Source organism: Cryptotermes secundus, unplaced genomic scaffold, assembly GCF_002891405.2.
Source record: "Cryptotermes secundus unplaced genomic scaffold, Csec_1.0 scaffold79, whole genome shotgun sequence".
Taxonomy (NCBI): Eukaryota; Metazoa; Arthropoda; class Insecta; order Blattodea; family Kalotermitidae; genus Cryptotermes; species Cryptotermes secundus.
In genome coordinates, this window is record NW_019741974.1 from 1,383,646 (window position 1) to 1,398,975 (window position 15,330).

The 15,330-nt window shown below is 36.1% G+C and overlaps 1 protein-coding gene and 1 long non-coding RNA gene across 2 annotated transcripts; both read left to right on the forward strand.

Annotated features, from left to right (window-relative positions):
- The first annotated feature begins 1,319 nt into the window (after nucleotides 1-1,319).
- Nucleotides 1,320-9,039, forward strand: LOC111872837 (vesicle-associated membrane protein 725). The gene is made up of 4 exons (XM_023867046.2): nucleotides 1,320-1,645; nucleotides 1,728-1,929; nucleotides 5,943-6,098; nucleotides 8,651-9,039. Exons 1-4 carry the CDS (start codon nucleotides 1,479-1,481, stop codon nucleotides 8,792-8,794), a joined length of 669 nt encoding a protein of 222 aa, XP_023722814.1. The 5' UTR covers nucleotides 1,320-1,478; the 3' UTR covers nucleotides 8,795-9,039.
- A 1,239-nt stretch (nucleotides 9,040-10,278) lies between these two features.
- On the forward strand, nucleotides 10,279-15,104 carry LOC117282971. The gene is made up of 2 exons (XR_004513950.1): nucleotides 10,279-12,584; nucleotides 13,255-15,104. It is a non-coding gene; the product is annotated as an uncharacterized LOC117282971 (long non-coding RNA).
- The last annotated feature ends 226 nt before the right edge of the window (nucleotides 15,105-15,330 follow it).

The following is a 15,330-nucleotide window of genomic DNA, read 5'->3' on the forward strand; positions in this document are numbered from 1 at the left end:
TTTAATTTCAGTCCCACCTGCTTTTCCTGGACCTTCCTATTGGCATATTCTAAATGATTTTTAATAATATTAATATTAATAATAATAGCAAAAATAAATCGACTGCAGACAGGAGAATAACTAACTCCTGAAACGTTACGTCTTGTACAGTGAAATCTGTCTTTCTTGGACACACACGGTTCCAGTCAAATTTGGTAAAATTCAGCAGATAGCCGACTTACACAAAATATTGTTAAAATGTGCGATTTATGTGTCTCTAATGACTACATACTTAACTATTGACCTGGCAACCACCATATCCACTGCAAAACATATCTGGATTATTCACACAGTACAATCTTCAGGTTTGTAACTCCGTTTAGCTCGGAGAGAGCCTGGAAGATATATTGCCTTCATCTTCAAGCCAGAAGGATAAGCAAGTCGAGAAATTTGCTTGCCGTCTCCTTGCTCTGCTGGGTTCTTACTTCGCTTACTTTTCGAGCCTGAAGAAACTTCGGCCTCTCTCCTGATTACTTGGCATTTCAACTCAGAAAACCATACTCCGTATAGTCACCGCCGTGAGGACATCATATCCAACTGATTCCTTGTTTTGTTTTAGTCATTTAATCCCACCCCCACCCCCACCCGTTTGCTCTGTAGTCCGCTCCGGCTCCCAAGCCTATAGAGTCCGCCAACTGGTAACATCTTTGTCTACCATGTCATAGTACATTTATGAACCAATTATCGACTTTCGTGAAATAATGTGCTTAATGTTCTATTACACGGCCTTGTTCATGGTCTCTTCTGGAAAGACTGGCATGGTATGACCGAAGACGCAAGAGTAGATAAGTTATGTGACTGTTCTTGAAGGTTGATAGGCCAAATTATATTTACATGTCGAAATTCCAAACAATGTTATCAGGTCATTAACATAAGGGTAGGTCCGCAGCTGGCTGTGAAAATTCTATTCTCTATCAGTCACAGAGAGAGCAGGGTTGGTGATTAGTAGAACAAATGGGTCAAAGTTTCCATTTGCGCCGTCTTGAAAAAAATGTAATCGTTTCCTTTGAGGTCAGTGCAGAAACGCTAATGGTATACAAAGGTCATGACACGAAATGCAAGAAGACGCCAATTATGACAGATAGCCATCTTCACAGCCTTAATTGTACACAAAGAACCTGTGATACTGCCGACTCGTGACGACAAGCACTGCTTTGCTACTCCCGTTGAACTAAATTGAACTGTGCACCACAGGTTGGTGTCGGTATCCAGATTTCAATATTGCCAACGAATACATCGAAGTCATCGCACGTAAACAAAGTTCTAGCTTCTACCGCTAGGTAGCGCTTGAACTCTAATGAGGTTCAGATGTTTGTCATCAGATAACAAGAGAAAGAGAAGATATTCGTTGTGAAGATTAGAGAACAAAAGGAAGATTGTTTCGGTTTCCAAGATGCTAACACGTTCATAATGTGCGATAGGAATTACGATCTTTAAGTATGGAGCCAAAAACTGTAGTTCAGATAAGGTATTGCTGTATTTCATACGGCGAAGTAATTTTGGTGTCTCATCAAACTGAAGCAGAAAATTATACTCCAATGATCCATTCAGTATTACGGACCTTGAACAGCACAGAAGACAAGAAGTTAGCATTCCCAGTTGACAGGTAAGGTCGAGTTTAAGCAAAAATGTTAATTGATATGTGAATGTCACAGGGTATGTTTTATTAAAGATGTTATGATTTACAGCTTTCAGGTTCATGTTTTAATCGAAAATGGCATAGCATTTACTTGTGTGACATATTTAACCAGAAAACATTATCTTCCGTTCTCATTTCTGGATGCATTAAAGGAGAAGTTTCTTGAGGTTCCTAGTCTATGCAGTAGGGCTGTGACAGCAAGTGAAAATGAATTTGACAGGGACTTTTGCCCTGTCATGGCTTCAGTAGTGGTGAGTACAGACGTTTTAATACAACATTATATATCATCACCTGAAACAAAGGCAAAGATTGTGTACCGTGGTGTAGGTTCATGTTTTTAGAAAGAAAGTTGCAAAGCATATACACTTTAGAAAGCTTATATAATGCAGAACTATTTTATGTTCATAGATGAAATCAGTTTATCATTGTTTAATAATTATAGTTTTTTGCAGTTTGTGTGAACTCTTCTTTTAATTTTGTATCATGAAGTTATGATGGATTGAGCATTTTATTATTTACTACCACTTCATTTGATCTTGACTGATTTGTTGTCTAGGAGAAACATGTTATGATTACACAAACATATAAAGTGTTGGAATGGATGTAGTGTTCAATTTTTCGTAGAAGTTTCATGCAAAAAATGTTTTTCCTGCTCAGCCTGAAAGATCTTTTATTGAAGTTCAGAGGTTTTTATACAGTTGGTGTTTGTAATTCTATCATTGTTATTTTAGTTAATGAATAGAACAGGTCTGACTGTAGTGAGCATGATTAATTCATGTCTACATGCCTCAGAGATTATACAGTGTCAGTATTTTTATATTTTCTTGTGTAAGTAAGATGAAATATTGCCACTGTAATACAGAAAGAATGGAACTCTGATTGTTGCCTTTTTTTAGCATATCTTCCTTATTTTGAATAAATGAATTTAGGTATATGAAATCTCCATGCAGTCTGTGTGTCTTTATATCCCCGCTATCAAGTTTTGAATGGCTGAACCAATCTTTATGAAGCTTGGTATATATATCATGGCAACTCAGCCCATCTCAACAGCGTACTTCATAAAATGTGTCCGTCAGTCTGTGTGTCTGTATGGGTATCCCTCTCTTACTAGGTTTATATGAGACAAAGAGCTTTAAGTTATGTCCGAACCGTATGTGGGGGAACAGCCCTGCAGTAATAACAAAAACCATAATCAAACATCACAATATAGTAGTTGGTATTCCTAATTCATATTTTGTAATTGATCAGGTCAGGTCTTATCATGGACTTTAGTCATTCATCTTTTCCTTAGTCACTCCCATCAGATACTGTGATGTTGCCATAAAATAAGCCAACCTGATATCGCCTGTGTCATTTCCATCTCACCACCTATAATCATCGTGTTACTTATCAGGCAGTATTATAAAATGTATGATTTGAGGTTGTTTGCAGCAGAAGTGAGTAGAGTTGTCTTCTAGGATATAATGCAGTGTAATCCATTGAAAGTCTTCTAACATTTCAGAGAAACATGATGCCTTCATTTTCAGGGTTGCAGAATAAGCCAAGAGAGAAACAAGGGCTCTACTTGATACCTGCCTGATGCTGGTTTCTTGCTGGCTTGTTCTTCAACCTTCAAGATGGAGGAATCATTATTCTTGAAAACATCATGTGACTTTCAGTGTACTTCACAGTATTATATCACAGAAGACAGAACTCTTCAGTATTATACAATGTATGCATTTGTTACTGTGATGTCAAATGCTGAAGAAATCACAGTCTTACAGAATTACTTGCATAAGAATGTAAGTATGCATTTTAATTACATTTACCATCATCTGGTCTTAAGGCCAAGAATGCATGGAGCTTTCCATCCTTGTACATAATATGTCCACCACTGCTCCTGTCCCCTCCCGCTGTCACTCTTTCAGCCATAGTCTGTAAGCCTCTCCCCACTTCATCTCAGCACTATCAGCTCTACCAGCAAATCTTTCTTCCTCTAGGAGTCAATGAGAACTGTTAGTATTAGATCTCCACTCTCATTCTGTTTAAATGTTGCATTTAGCTTCGTTCGTAAATTTATTGTCATAATTTGTATGGAATGTATTACTCCGAAACATAAATAACTCTTAACACGAACCATATTTTTCTTTTGGTGCTACAGCCCCAGTGGGCCTAGGCCTACCTCCATGAAACTCTCCGTTTCACTTTGGTTTACTAGATCTTACACATACGGTAGGACTCCTTGGGCGAGTGATCAGCTCATCGCAAGGCCTCTACCTGTAGACAAACACAGAAAAACACACACAAACATCCATGCCCTGAGTGGGATTCGAACCCACGATCCCGGTTTCCAAGTGAGCAAAGACAGTGCATGCCTTAGACTGCTCGGCTACTGTGACCAGCAACACGAACCATATATCTTTATCTATTTAATATACAAACATCTTGTTGCAATGCTAATCACATCATGCATATCATCCTCTATATTGTCAGTTTCCTTACTGCTTTATTAACCATATCCAAGAATGTCTCAAATAAAAGTTGTATATCTTAATGGGATCTGCATTTTATGTTACATCACTGTTTTTCTAGATGAGCCTATTAGAGAAGAAATATATAAACCTTAGCTTGTGCTTCATTTAAAGTATGTGTTAATAATATTGGATTGGCATACAAACATGAATTTCAATATGTTTATGTCCTTAAAGTTCAAGTCAGACAGCAGAAAGAGCTTTCAGAAAAGGGAAATAATGTGGGTTTGCAAGGTGCTTTGGTTCATGTACATTTTAGAGTTGGAATAGAAGGCAGTATAATGTTTTCTTGGCTTTCTCATAGGGGGCACGCGGTAGCGTAGTTGGTTGAGGCACTATGTTACAAGCTGGAAGGTTGCAGGTTCAAGTCCCGATGAGGTCACTGGATTTTTTCAGTTGACCTAATGCTTCCAGCCGCACTATGGCCCTGGGGTTGACTCAGCCTCTAACAGAAATGAGTACCAGGAATTAATTACATAATTTTCCTGGGGAGTAAAGGGTGGCCGGCGCGTAGGGCTGACAGCCATCTTTGAGCCGATTGTCTAGATAATGTGGGACCCCCAACATGTCACAACCCTTTGGGACTTCACGGCCTGGTACAGGGATAACTCTACTTTTTTTTTTACTTTACTTGGCTTTCTCATAGTGCATTTCTTTGCTTTCTTTAATTCTTTTTTGACCTAAATTCTCTAACAGTACATAAATAACTTCAGCTATTTCCTGTTGAGTTTTTTCCTCAGTCCATCTAGGCAATCACTGGGGTAGTACCAAAAATTGAGCCATGATTACTTGCTTCCACATGTTTACCAATTCATTTATTAATCATTCTACCATTCAACACTGCAGAGTCTAAGCTACTGACAGCATCATCACATAACCCATAAATAACAACAACAACAATAACCACTTCCTCCCTCACACTCCCTAATTCACTGTTTGCATTCTTTATACACCCAGTTATCATTCCTGTATGAATACTAATTAATTCAGTAGTGTTACAATTACATTAACCTTTTAATTCATAAAATCAATTTCTCAAGAGAATCTGTTCAAGGCTATGAAAGCTGAAAACATTTTCAGAAGAATGTGAAGAAATCCTAATCCATTAAATAATAATTTTTATAAAAAGCCAAACATGTGAGTGTTTTTGCACCAGGGATAGAAATGGCTTGTCAGAACTTTGCAGATGCTCCTAATCAGCAGAAAAGTCTGAGAAATTACGAACCCATATTAAGAAATAATTTTTTCAATGCACTTTCGAGAATTTGTTCCTACATGTATCAGTTTTGGGAATGACAGTTATGACAGCTTAAGGTACTATAAATTCCGGTCACGGTAGCCGAGCGGTCTAAGGCATGCACTGTCTTCACTCGCTCGGAAGCCTGGATCGTGGGTTCGAATCCCACTCAGGGTATGGATGTTTGTGTGCGTTTTTCTATGTTTGTCTACAGGTAGAGGCCTTGCGACGAGCTGATCACCCGCCCAAGGAGTCCTACCATATGTGTAAGATTTAGCAAACCGAAGTGAAACGGAGAGTTTCATGGAGGTAGGCCTAGGCCCAAACTGGGGCTGTAGCCCCACATAAAAAAGAAAAAAAAAAGTACTATAAATAGCTCCACAAAGAAAAATATCCTAGAACTACATAGGCAGTATCTAGCCCTGTTTCCGGCCCTTTTGTACGTCATTGAAGAACTGCAGCCATTCTGTGTGCTGACATGGAAACTATGTCTTATAACAATGTTTTCTTTGCATAGTATGACTTTAACATTGGACGAGGTGACAAAGTGTCTAAGCTTCGTGCCCAGGTGGAAGATGTGAAACAAATTATGTTAGACAATGTAGATAAGGTAATAGGGCGTGGTGAAAGGTTAGATGACTTACTGTCCAAAACAGAAGATCTGGAGTCACATGTAAGTATCATTTAAGAAAGCAGAATTATTAACTGTTAAAATATTATAATACAAAACTAGAATATAATTTTGCAAGTGACTGACATAAACAGTGAATTTGATCAGTAATTACAAAGTAATTATACGACTCCAATTATAGTTATACATAGACATGTATGTAATGAGTATGTGTTCCATCAGGTCTGACTAGTTTAATGTGATTTCATAAATTAACTTACATATTTTGGCCTGTCTTGGCCATCATCAGAGGTTTCATCAACATTAACTGGAAATACTGTACATATTCGCGATATGCGTACCTGTGTAAGGATCTTGTATCTTAAAATTATAGTCCAAGATAAAACTTTGTAGTTGGTTAAAAGTTAATTACATTGAGATTTTATTGCTAGTGGTTTAATTAAATACATTCCAGTTGGGAGGAGCGGTGTGTTTTTATCTGCAAAGATAATGTAGGAATGCATTATATCATATATTGATTTAGTTATGTAATTGTGAAAGTATAAATCTAACAAAATGCTTACCCATATGTTTCTGTGGTGATCCAGTTTGTTTTGTGGAGTGTGCTTGGAGACTTTGTAGGGTTGATCTGTAGTCCTGTATACAAGAAGTGTAATGGGTTAAGAGGGCATGTTTATATAAGTCATGGCTGTGTCAAAAAGAATATTGTTATGATTGTCTTCGTATTGTCACATGATAGCATGAATACAGACAGGGTTTGGATTGGATAGCGGATTTATTGACCACTATAACACATGACTCGTGACTGCACTTAATTATAGCAGGCTCACCGGTTTACACATGACAGATTGCTAAGATTGCAGCATGCATAGTCTTCTGTGTCTTCCCTTCACAGACTCACTAACTCCCAGGGTTGCAGCCATCTTACACCAACCTCCATGTTTTCTTTTCACAGACTTCCCTACAACTGACTAGTGCTAGGCTGGTGTATTTGTTATATAGCCCCTTGGCAGGGCCTGTGCAGAAAATTACATTTCCAACAGTTTCTCTACTTTTGCGCATGGACTGTTTAGGTTGCCACGTGAACACTACTCAGCCAGTCCATTGGCATGCTGGCTGCTGCCTAGCAGTGGGTCTGCACACTACAGTGCTCCCTTCTTAAGGCTATTCGTCATGAACAGCCTACCGGCATACCACCATTTCTTCTCTTCTGAATTTTGTGCTTGTGATGTCTATGATCGGTCTCGCTTCCTTACCCATGGCTCATTTCTCATGGTGATTACTCTCCAGTTTCTCCCACTGCTCCCTCCTTAAGGCTGCTCATCCAGAGCGACTCCCTGATGAGGCACCAGTCAGTCCAGGTGAGTAAGGTTCTCTCAGTTTACAGTGTTTACTATCTCTTTCCTGGTAACGACTTCCAACAGTGGAGATTCTTCAATTTCTGCCTTCATGTCATTACCTGCTGGCTAATATTCCACAACTGAATGGTTGTTGTCTTGTTTGTTTCATGGTCTCCACCTAGCAGTGTGTCTACACACTACAGTATGTTTCTTAATTAGCTTCTAATTAACTAAGAAGTTTTGTCTTTGACTATAATTTTAAGATATAAGATCCATATATAGGAATATGTTGTAAATGTATACAGTACTTCCAATTAATACTGATGTACCTCTGATGATGGCAAAGACAGGCTGAAACATGTAAGGTGATTTGTCTATTCACAATAAACTAGTTGCATCTGAAGGAATATATAATTTTTACATACATATTATACATTGTGATTGAACAAGATGCATGTAGTAAAGTTATGTTTATACAATATACTGCAGTAGTTGATATAGGTGTGAAGTGCTAGGTAATATTTAATGTTTTATTTCAAATATGTTTTGAGAATAAATAATGTATTTGAAGAAATTCTTCATTTTAAATTAATTGCATAGCCAGGGGAAGTAATTCTCCAGGCAGCAGTGTTATTAACTAATTATGCCTTTGTAATATAACCCAGATACTCAGTACAGTTATCACTAAATCCCACCATTGAACATGATCATGGATCATCCTCGCTTTTTGTAACTCACTTCCATGAGGTAGGTTTGATAACTTTAACTCCAGAGATGCACTAAAATCTGTTACTGATTAGAAATTTGTAGTGTTACAGTAGACTGAAGCAGTTTTGTTTCTAACTGCAGTGAACTCCTTCAAAGTAGTTACCTCCTGCAGCTGTGTACAAATTCAGCATTGTTTCCAACTGTCAAAGTACTTCCAGAAATCATTTTCCTGCATTTTTTTCAATAACCATTGTAATCCATGCCTTCAAACTGCAACCCCTTGGGATGGTTCCTGGTAGAGAAGAAAAATAATTCATGCAGAATATCTGTTGAATAAGTGGGGTGTTCAGAACCACATTCAGCTATTTTTTGCCAAAACTACCTGCAAAATGGTTATAGTGTTGTAAGTCCTTCTGGTAATATACTAATAGTTGTAAAACCTGTAAGTTTTAATTTATCTGAAACATGAAATAATCTGATTCCAGTTTTGAATTCTTTTAATGTTTAGTTCATATGCTGTTAATATGTGCTTTTTTCTTTTTTCAGGGTACAGTTTTTCGTCAAGGAGCCCGTGACATCAGAGTTAAAATGAGGTGTAAGAACCTTAGAATGTGGCTTGTGATTGGTGGATTGCTGACACTTGTGCTTACCGTTACTATTTTATCGGCTTGTGGTGTGATACATTGGTGAGATTTCATGCCTGCCATGTGTTTGAATTATCAATGTATGATACATGTGCCGTGCTTAATATTTGGTTCATTATTTTGTCTGGATTAATCATGATGTGGAATTTTAGTATCGAATGAACTGGAAAGGGTACTTGCCATTTCTCTGCAGATAATGAACACTAAGGTGATGAAACCTTTATATAACTTTTTTTATCATACCAAAAATATTTGTAAACTTCATATATTTAATTACATTTTGCAAAGTTATTGAAGTATACAACTTATTATATAAATAATATTTATGTATATATATAAATATACACAATGGAGCCCTCATTTAATCTTCAATTTAGTTGCTCCCAAATCAATAATTTCAGTTCAAACTTCCTTCATTTAAAATTTTCCAAAGTTCAGTATCAAATCTATTACTTCCAGAAACCTTAAGTGGAGTTTTCGCTGTATATTATAGAAATATAATCAGTAGCAAGTCAATGTAGATACATGCATACTCCTGAAAAATAAGATAAAATAGAGAATTTTGTACAAAATGTTGTGCAGTAAGGCTCTGTTGCAGAATGTTTACTCAGCTGTTTCATAGCAATGGACATGTGTTGATTCGTCTGTTTCATAGCAAAGGCTGTACTTGTTACAGAGTAATGGTTCAAACATGGTGTGTTATGAACTGACAAGTTAGTGTCAAGTGTAAAATAGTGCCTTATGAGTAATTAAAAAATAATTATCCAATTAAAGAAGGTTGCTGGTATGTTGCATACAGAAGATGAATAAGTACAACCAGTTTCACTAATGCAGCAGGATGCTACACTATAGAATTATAATGTTACTTATGTTGCTGGGTTGGATTAGGTTGATCCATATAGAGTATAATCATCTTTCATTTATGCAACGTTAAACACTTAGGAGTCCCGGCTAATTGTATAATACTTGGGTATAAGAACTGCCTTCCTCTTTGTTTCTAGTGAACATTTCATTACATAGTTGTTTGTTTGATTCCAGAATATTTGCCCTTCAAAAAACATGAGGAAAAATTTATATCACATACCCTAGTCCATGTATGCTCAGGAATATCTGCTAATTCCATGTCTTGGTCTTATCTTACCTATCGCTGAATGTTAGTAGTGATATGCCTTAAATCATTTTATGTACATGTACTAGACACATTTACACAGTCAAGAGTGTTCATAAAATGTTTCATGGCCTGTTTCTTATGACTTTGACCGTATTTGGATTGTGGTCTAGTGATCTGCATTCTTGGCTACAGATCCAGAGGTCTGGGTTCGATTCCCGGCGCTACCAGATTCTTTCTGAGGAGTAGGGGGTCTGGAACAGGGTGCACTCGGCCTCGTGATGATAATTGAGGAGCTATTTCGAGGAAATAGCAGCTCCGGTCTAGAAAACCGAAATTAACAGTCATGGGGATTCACTGTGCTGACCACGCGACACCCTCTATCCGCAAAAGTTGGCACTAACTTCGCCAACAAGCGGCGGTCCCGCTCGGTCGGTATAGTTTGCTTCCGGACTGAAATCACGGTGTTTGTTTTGTTTTGATCATTCTAACAGAAGTCAAATAGTCATGAAACTTAAGGAGAAATACACATGTCCTCATACTTCATTATATGTTAAAGGTTCTTATGAGGTCATTTTTTTTAGTCCAGTGTAGTGCTGCTTAACTTCATTGGATTATAGGAAGTCTGACAGTTAACTACACTAATCCCATAAAGAAACAAATATCAAAAATTATAACTGAACTTCATTGAGTGTGGTCAACTTCACAGTACTTCCTTCTGACGTCTATGTAGGAATCCCAACATTTCTGTCATGTGTGGAAACACTTCTGGAAATCATTTTCTAGAAGTTCTTTCAGTCCCGCCATTACATTGCTCTCCATCTTTTCAAGTGATTCAAAATGTGAGCCTTCCAAGAAGAGTTGAATCAGTCAAGTATGATGATTTTCCCAATGTTAATTTTTCTTTCTTGGCCAAAAATCTCTTTACTATAAGTACTGTGTGGGAAGGGACATTGTCATGATGCAAAATCTTCTTGCCCAGTGTAACACCTTTTTTTTTTTTTTTTTTAATGTACTGCCATAAACATTACAAAACATGGTTGACTCTTTTAGACGAATAGATTTGTAATAGATTTGATTTGATATGCAAAATACTGATCTGCATAGCTTTAACTTTTGTCATTCAGACTTTTCTTGATCTTGGAAAATCGTGACTATTTTCCATATGAGGTTTGGCATTTTGTTTGAGGTTGTACTGGAAGACCAAAGTCTTGTCACCAATCAGTGCTTTTTGTAAAAATATGATTCTTTGGACAGTCTTACTGAAATATGTGAACAAATTTCTTTTCTCATGTTTTATTCACTAGCAAGATTTCCTTATATCCATATTTTTTATTAAAACCATTGTATGAGTTTCTGTGTTTTATGTTCAGTTCTGCTTTCTTCTAAGTGTTGACATTCACTTTCCCATATTTTGATTAGTTCCTAAGTTATTCTATAGCCACATCTTTTACCATCTTGAATGCCTTCTCTTCTGCCAAAAAATCACTTAACTGGCACCTTTTTTCCTCATTATCTTAAAGTTTATGTTGTATAAGGCTATACAAATATCTTATATATCTCCATGGTTCCTGTGTGATGGTGTTCAGGATAAAGTGATGTAATAAGACATGCTCAGTTTAGCAATTCTGCATCTTTGAGCAGTACATGTAGTTTATAGTTGTGGGCAAGCTTTCAGTAATGGCTTGTGTTTGTCCATATTGTTAGTCTTGATTCAAAATTTCAAGGGAATAAGTATGCTGTTTACAAATAGGAACTCTGCCATACAGCTGCTACACAATACACAAATAATATTTCCAGATTCTAAAGAAACTTTAATACTTAACTTATTACAAGATCTTTTTAAATCCTAACAAAACTTTGAGCCAAATTAGGGATGCTGCAGCAGTGGCCCTCAATCATATAAAAGCATTAGGTATACAATATACTCTTACGGAGAGTGGCAGTGTCAGACAAGAAAGCTATATGAGAAAAAACTGGTAGGTTAAGTGACATAAGTTGATCAAGTGGCAACAGCTAACCGTTTCGGCTCTCTGAACGCAAAACTGATGGTTGTTCAGATCACTGTTGGTCACTGAATTTTCAAGTTAGGACATGCACACATTGTGTAATAGTTTAATTACTTCACATATGCCAGAGGGATGAAAGTCTCTTACTGTCCTGAAATAAATGTTACACAGAAATTATCTATAAGCTCCTGAATTAAATTTATCCATACCATTTTCAAGAATGTTAACATTTTTCATTTGGGTCTCTACTGGATGTACTGTTGTTTCCATGAATGCTGACCTGTACGTTTTTATTTAGGGTGATGGTCTCCATAAATAACCAAAATTTCATCAGAATCATTAAAACATTTTAGAGAATATTGCCAGTTTCTTTTGGAACCCATCTGAAGGGCACCTAGTTTTGGAGCTAGAATATTTGTATTCACTGGGCATTGATTTGTGACAAACTTTTGAATACCAAATATGAACAAAATGTGTCTGCCTGCTCAAGTTCTAGCAAAGGGCACATGCATATATACTAAGAGGTGGCACTCCAAAAAACATTTCTTTGTGTTCAGGAAATGAAGATGTGCAAAACCATCACAGTCTCAATACTGATTTTTTTTTCTCCATCAGAATATTTTCTCATATGTATGTTGGATATGGGAAAGTGAAAACTGAAAACTTGTTTTGCATGATTGGACTGTACATGGGCGAACTGTTCTGAAATATTTTCAAAGGTCAGTATTGAAAAACATAAAAGAGGTTTGAATGGTTGGAATGTACCTGGATATAATGGCCAAAGAAAATTGTACAGCCACACTGTGCCTTCCAAATCCTTTTCTAATGGCTTCTAATTTTCATATTAGTTTAAGAAATGATGCCTTGAACCTTTTACATACAGTGAGAACAGTAGAACATAAAACATTCTAATTTGTAAATGGAACTGTCAAGAAAATAGAACTGCTTATGTGAGACTTAGAAGACAGAACCTCAGTGATTATTCTTTTTTGTTTTTCCTCACAATCCAGTACTGGTACTTTGATAAAATTTTACTAATGAGGTGAAGGTACAGTTTTATTAACTTCAGAATCATATATAATGAAGTGTTTCTTCTATATGATGTAGGACAATATTATAGGATATAGTCATATAATTTGTCTTATTACATATCTACACTGAAGGCACAATATGTGGAATTAATTTCTAACGGTAACGGGGACTGTATGACTCATTTTAATTCAAAAAATAAGGAATGTAAAGGTAGGGATTCCACAAGGGTCAACCTTGGGCCCGTTTTTGTTTTTGATTTACATAAATGACCTACCCCTCCATATAACTTATGGGGAAGTGGTGCTATTTGCAGATGATATTGTATTGTATTGTATTGTATTTATTGCACGCTCCAAGACATCCTTACATGGCCGAAGCCCTTGGATACAGAACCGGTATCACAACAAGCCTGCTAAGTAGCAGGTAGTCGCTAGATATCAGTATACTGGTAATAGAAAAGAACAAAAATATTCTTCAAGACAAAATAGATAAGGTAATGAAGCAACTCGAATCTTGGTTTTCAGTGAATAATATGGTAATAAATAATGAGAAAACTACAGCAATGTATTTCCATGTGAATAAACTACAAGATAGCATTGAGCCAGTAATTACCTTTAAAAATATAATAATTAATTATACAGCACAGTTTAGGTTTCCTGATATTAATTTAAAATGGAACATTCATATTCAGTCGGTCTGTACAAAGCTCAGTAAGGTGTGTTACATTATTAAAGCTTTGAAAGGCGAAGTAAGCCCATATGTCCTTAGGAATGTGTACTTTGCTAAATTTCAATCTCAAATAAGTTATGGTTTGATATTTTTTTTTTGGGGGGGGGAGAAAGTGAAAGTAAAAAAATTCTGATTTTGCAAAAAAGGGTTCTTTGAATAATGAAAGGGGTAACAAAAAGAACATCATGTAGACCTATATTTAAAGAATTAAAGATTTTAACGGTAACATCTTTGTATAATTTAGAGGTGTTGCGTTATTTCAAGAAATATAACATTTACACCACAAAAAACTCTGACCTACATAAGTATGACACAAGAAAGAAAGAAAGAAGACCTTCGCGGGCAAAGTTATAATACCTTAACATATGAGAAGGGTGTTACAAATATGGCTATTAAGCTTTATAATAGACTGCTTTTGGAACTATGAATGGTAAAAGCAGATAGAGAATTCCTACTCAAAAGATATTTACTGGAACACCCAGTGTATAATTTGCATGAGTTCCCCTCAGAAGGACAGCTAAATGAATAAGATTCTCCTTGATAAATAGATTTAAGTGTAAATAAAATGACTAGTAACTAGGTAAAGTTTTTAATATGATTCAGCCTATAAAGGGAATGGAAGTCTTAAAAGAGATTGGACTTCAAATTATTTAATCGTTATCTAAATTGAATTTTATCTTTTGTGTATTATTTTGATATAATAGGTTTTAAGTTTAAGAATATGACGGTGGTAATTAAGATATATATAGTAAGTTGACCTTGTTTTTTATAATGGAAGGTAGTCGTAAATTTGATTGTACCAAATATATTTTAATTATACCGTGAGTGTGATTTTAATTGTAATTGAATGTTATGTTATGTGATATATGATGACATTCAGTCAATTGGGCAGGAGGCCAATTAGGCTGGAAAAGTTGTATATGTATGTTATTATTATTATTATTATTACTACTACTACTACTACTACTACTACTACTACTACTACTACTACTACTACTACTACTACTACTTTTCTTTCATGAACAGCTCATTGCCAACTGTGAAAAAAGTTTTAGCTAGTGTGTTGTTCAGCCAGTATGCATGCCAGAGTACATTTGATGCAGTCTGATGAACTTGTCAAAAGTCACACATTTGCGGGTGCACTGTATATTTTATCCTTGAGACTTAAACAAGTGTCAGAGTATTGGCAGATGTGTTTTTAGAGAAGAACATATATTTTAGCTATGTTAGAAATATGCCATCATTTCTCCTGCAGATGCTGTCCGTAGACCACTAGCATCTTAGATCACAGTACAAGTTTTGAGGAATCAAAATATATAGAGATGTATGCTTTTGATATAAACATTGTGTTTCCAGTAAGAATGCTTGTGTTAAAAGGCATTTAAATTCTGACCAGTGAATGTATTAAACCAATGAACTAGTGCGTATGATTTCTAACTTGGTGATCTGCCATATAATAAAGGCAATTTTAAACAGTCTTGATTATTGCCATTTTAAAAAGTATATTAACTCTCTGGGTAATAGTGTTTAATGGGAATTAAGGCAGAAATCTTTATTATCTGTGATGATGTTATTTCTGTTAGTGGTGCATGAATAGAGCCACCATGCTGGGGATAGTTTTCCTTTCAGATGGCATTGACATTTGTGTCTACACCCTTCTTGCCATCTGGATTGAGATTTCTACACCCCCCACCCCCCAGAGTG

Coding starts and splice junctions, on each gene's coding strand:
- LOC111872837 (XM_023867046.2), top strand. CDS start 1,479: ATGGAGCCAAAAACTGTAGTTCAGATAAGGTATTGCTGTATTTCATAC. Junction 1,930..5,942: donor CTGTCATGGCTTCAGTAGTG/GTGAGTACAGAC, acceptor TTCTTTGCATAG/TATGACTTTAACATTGGACG. Junction 6,099..8,650: donor CAGAAGATCTGGAGTCACAT/GTAAGTATCATT, acceptor TTCTTTTTTCAG/GGTACAGTTTTTCGTCAAGG.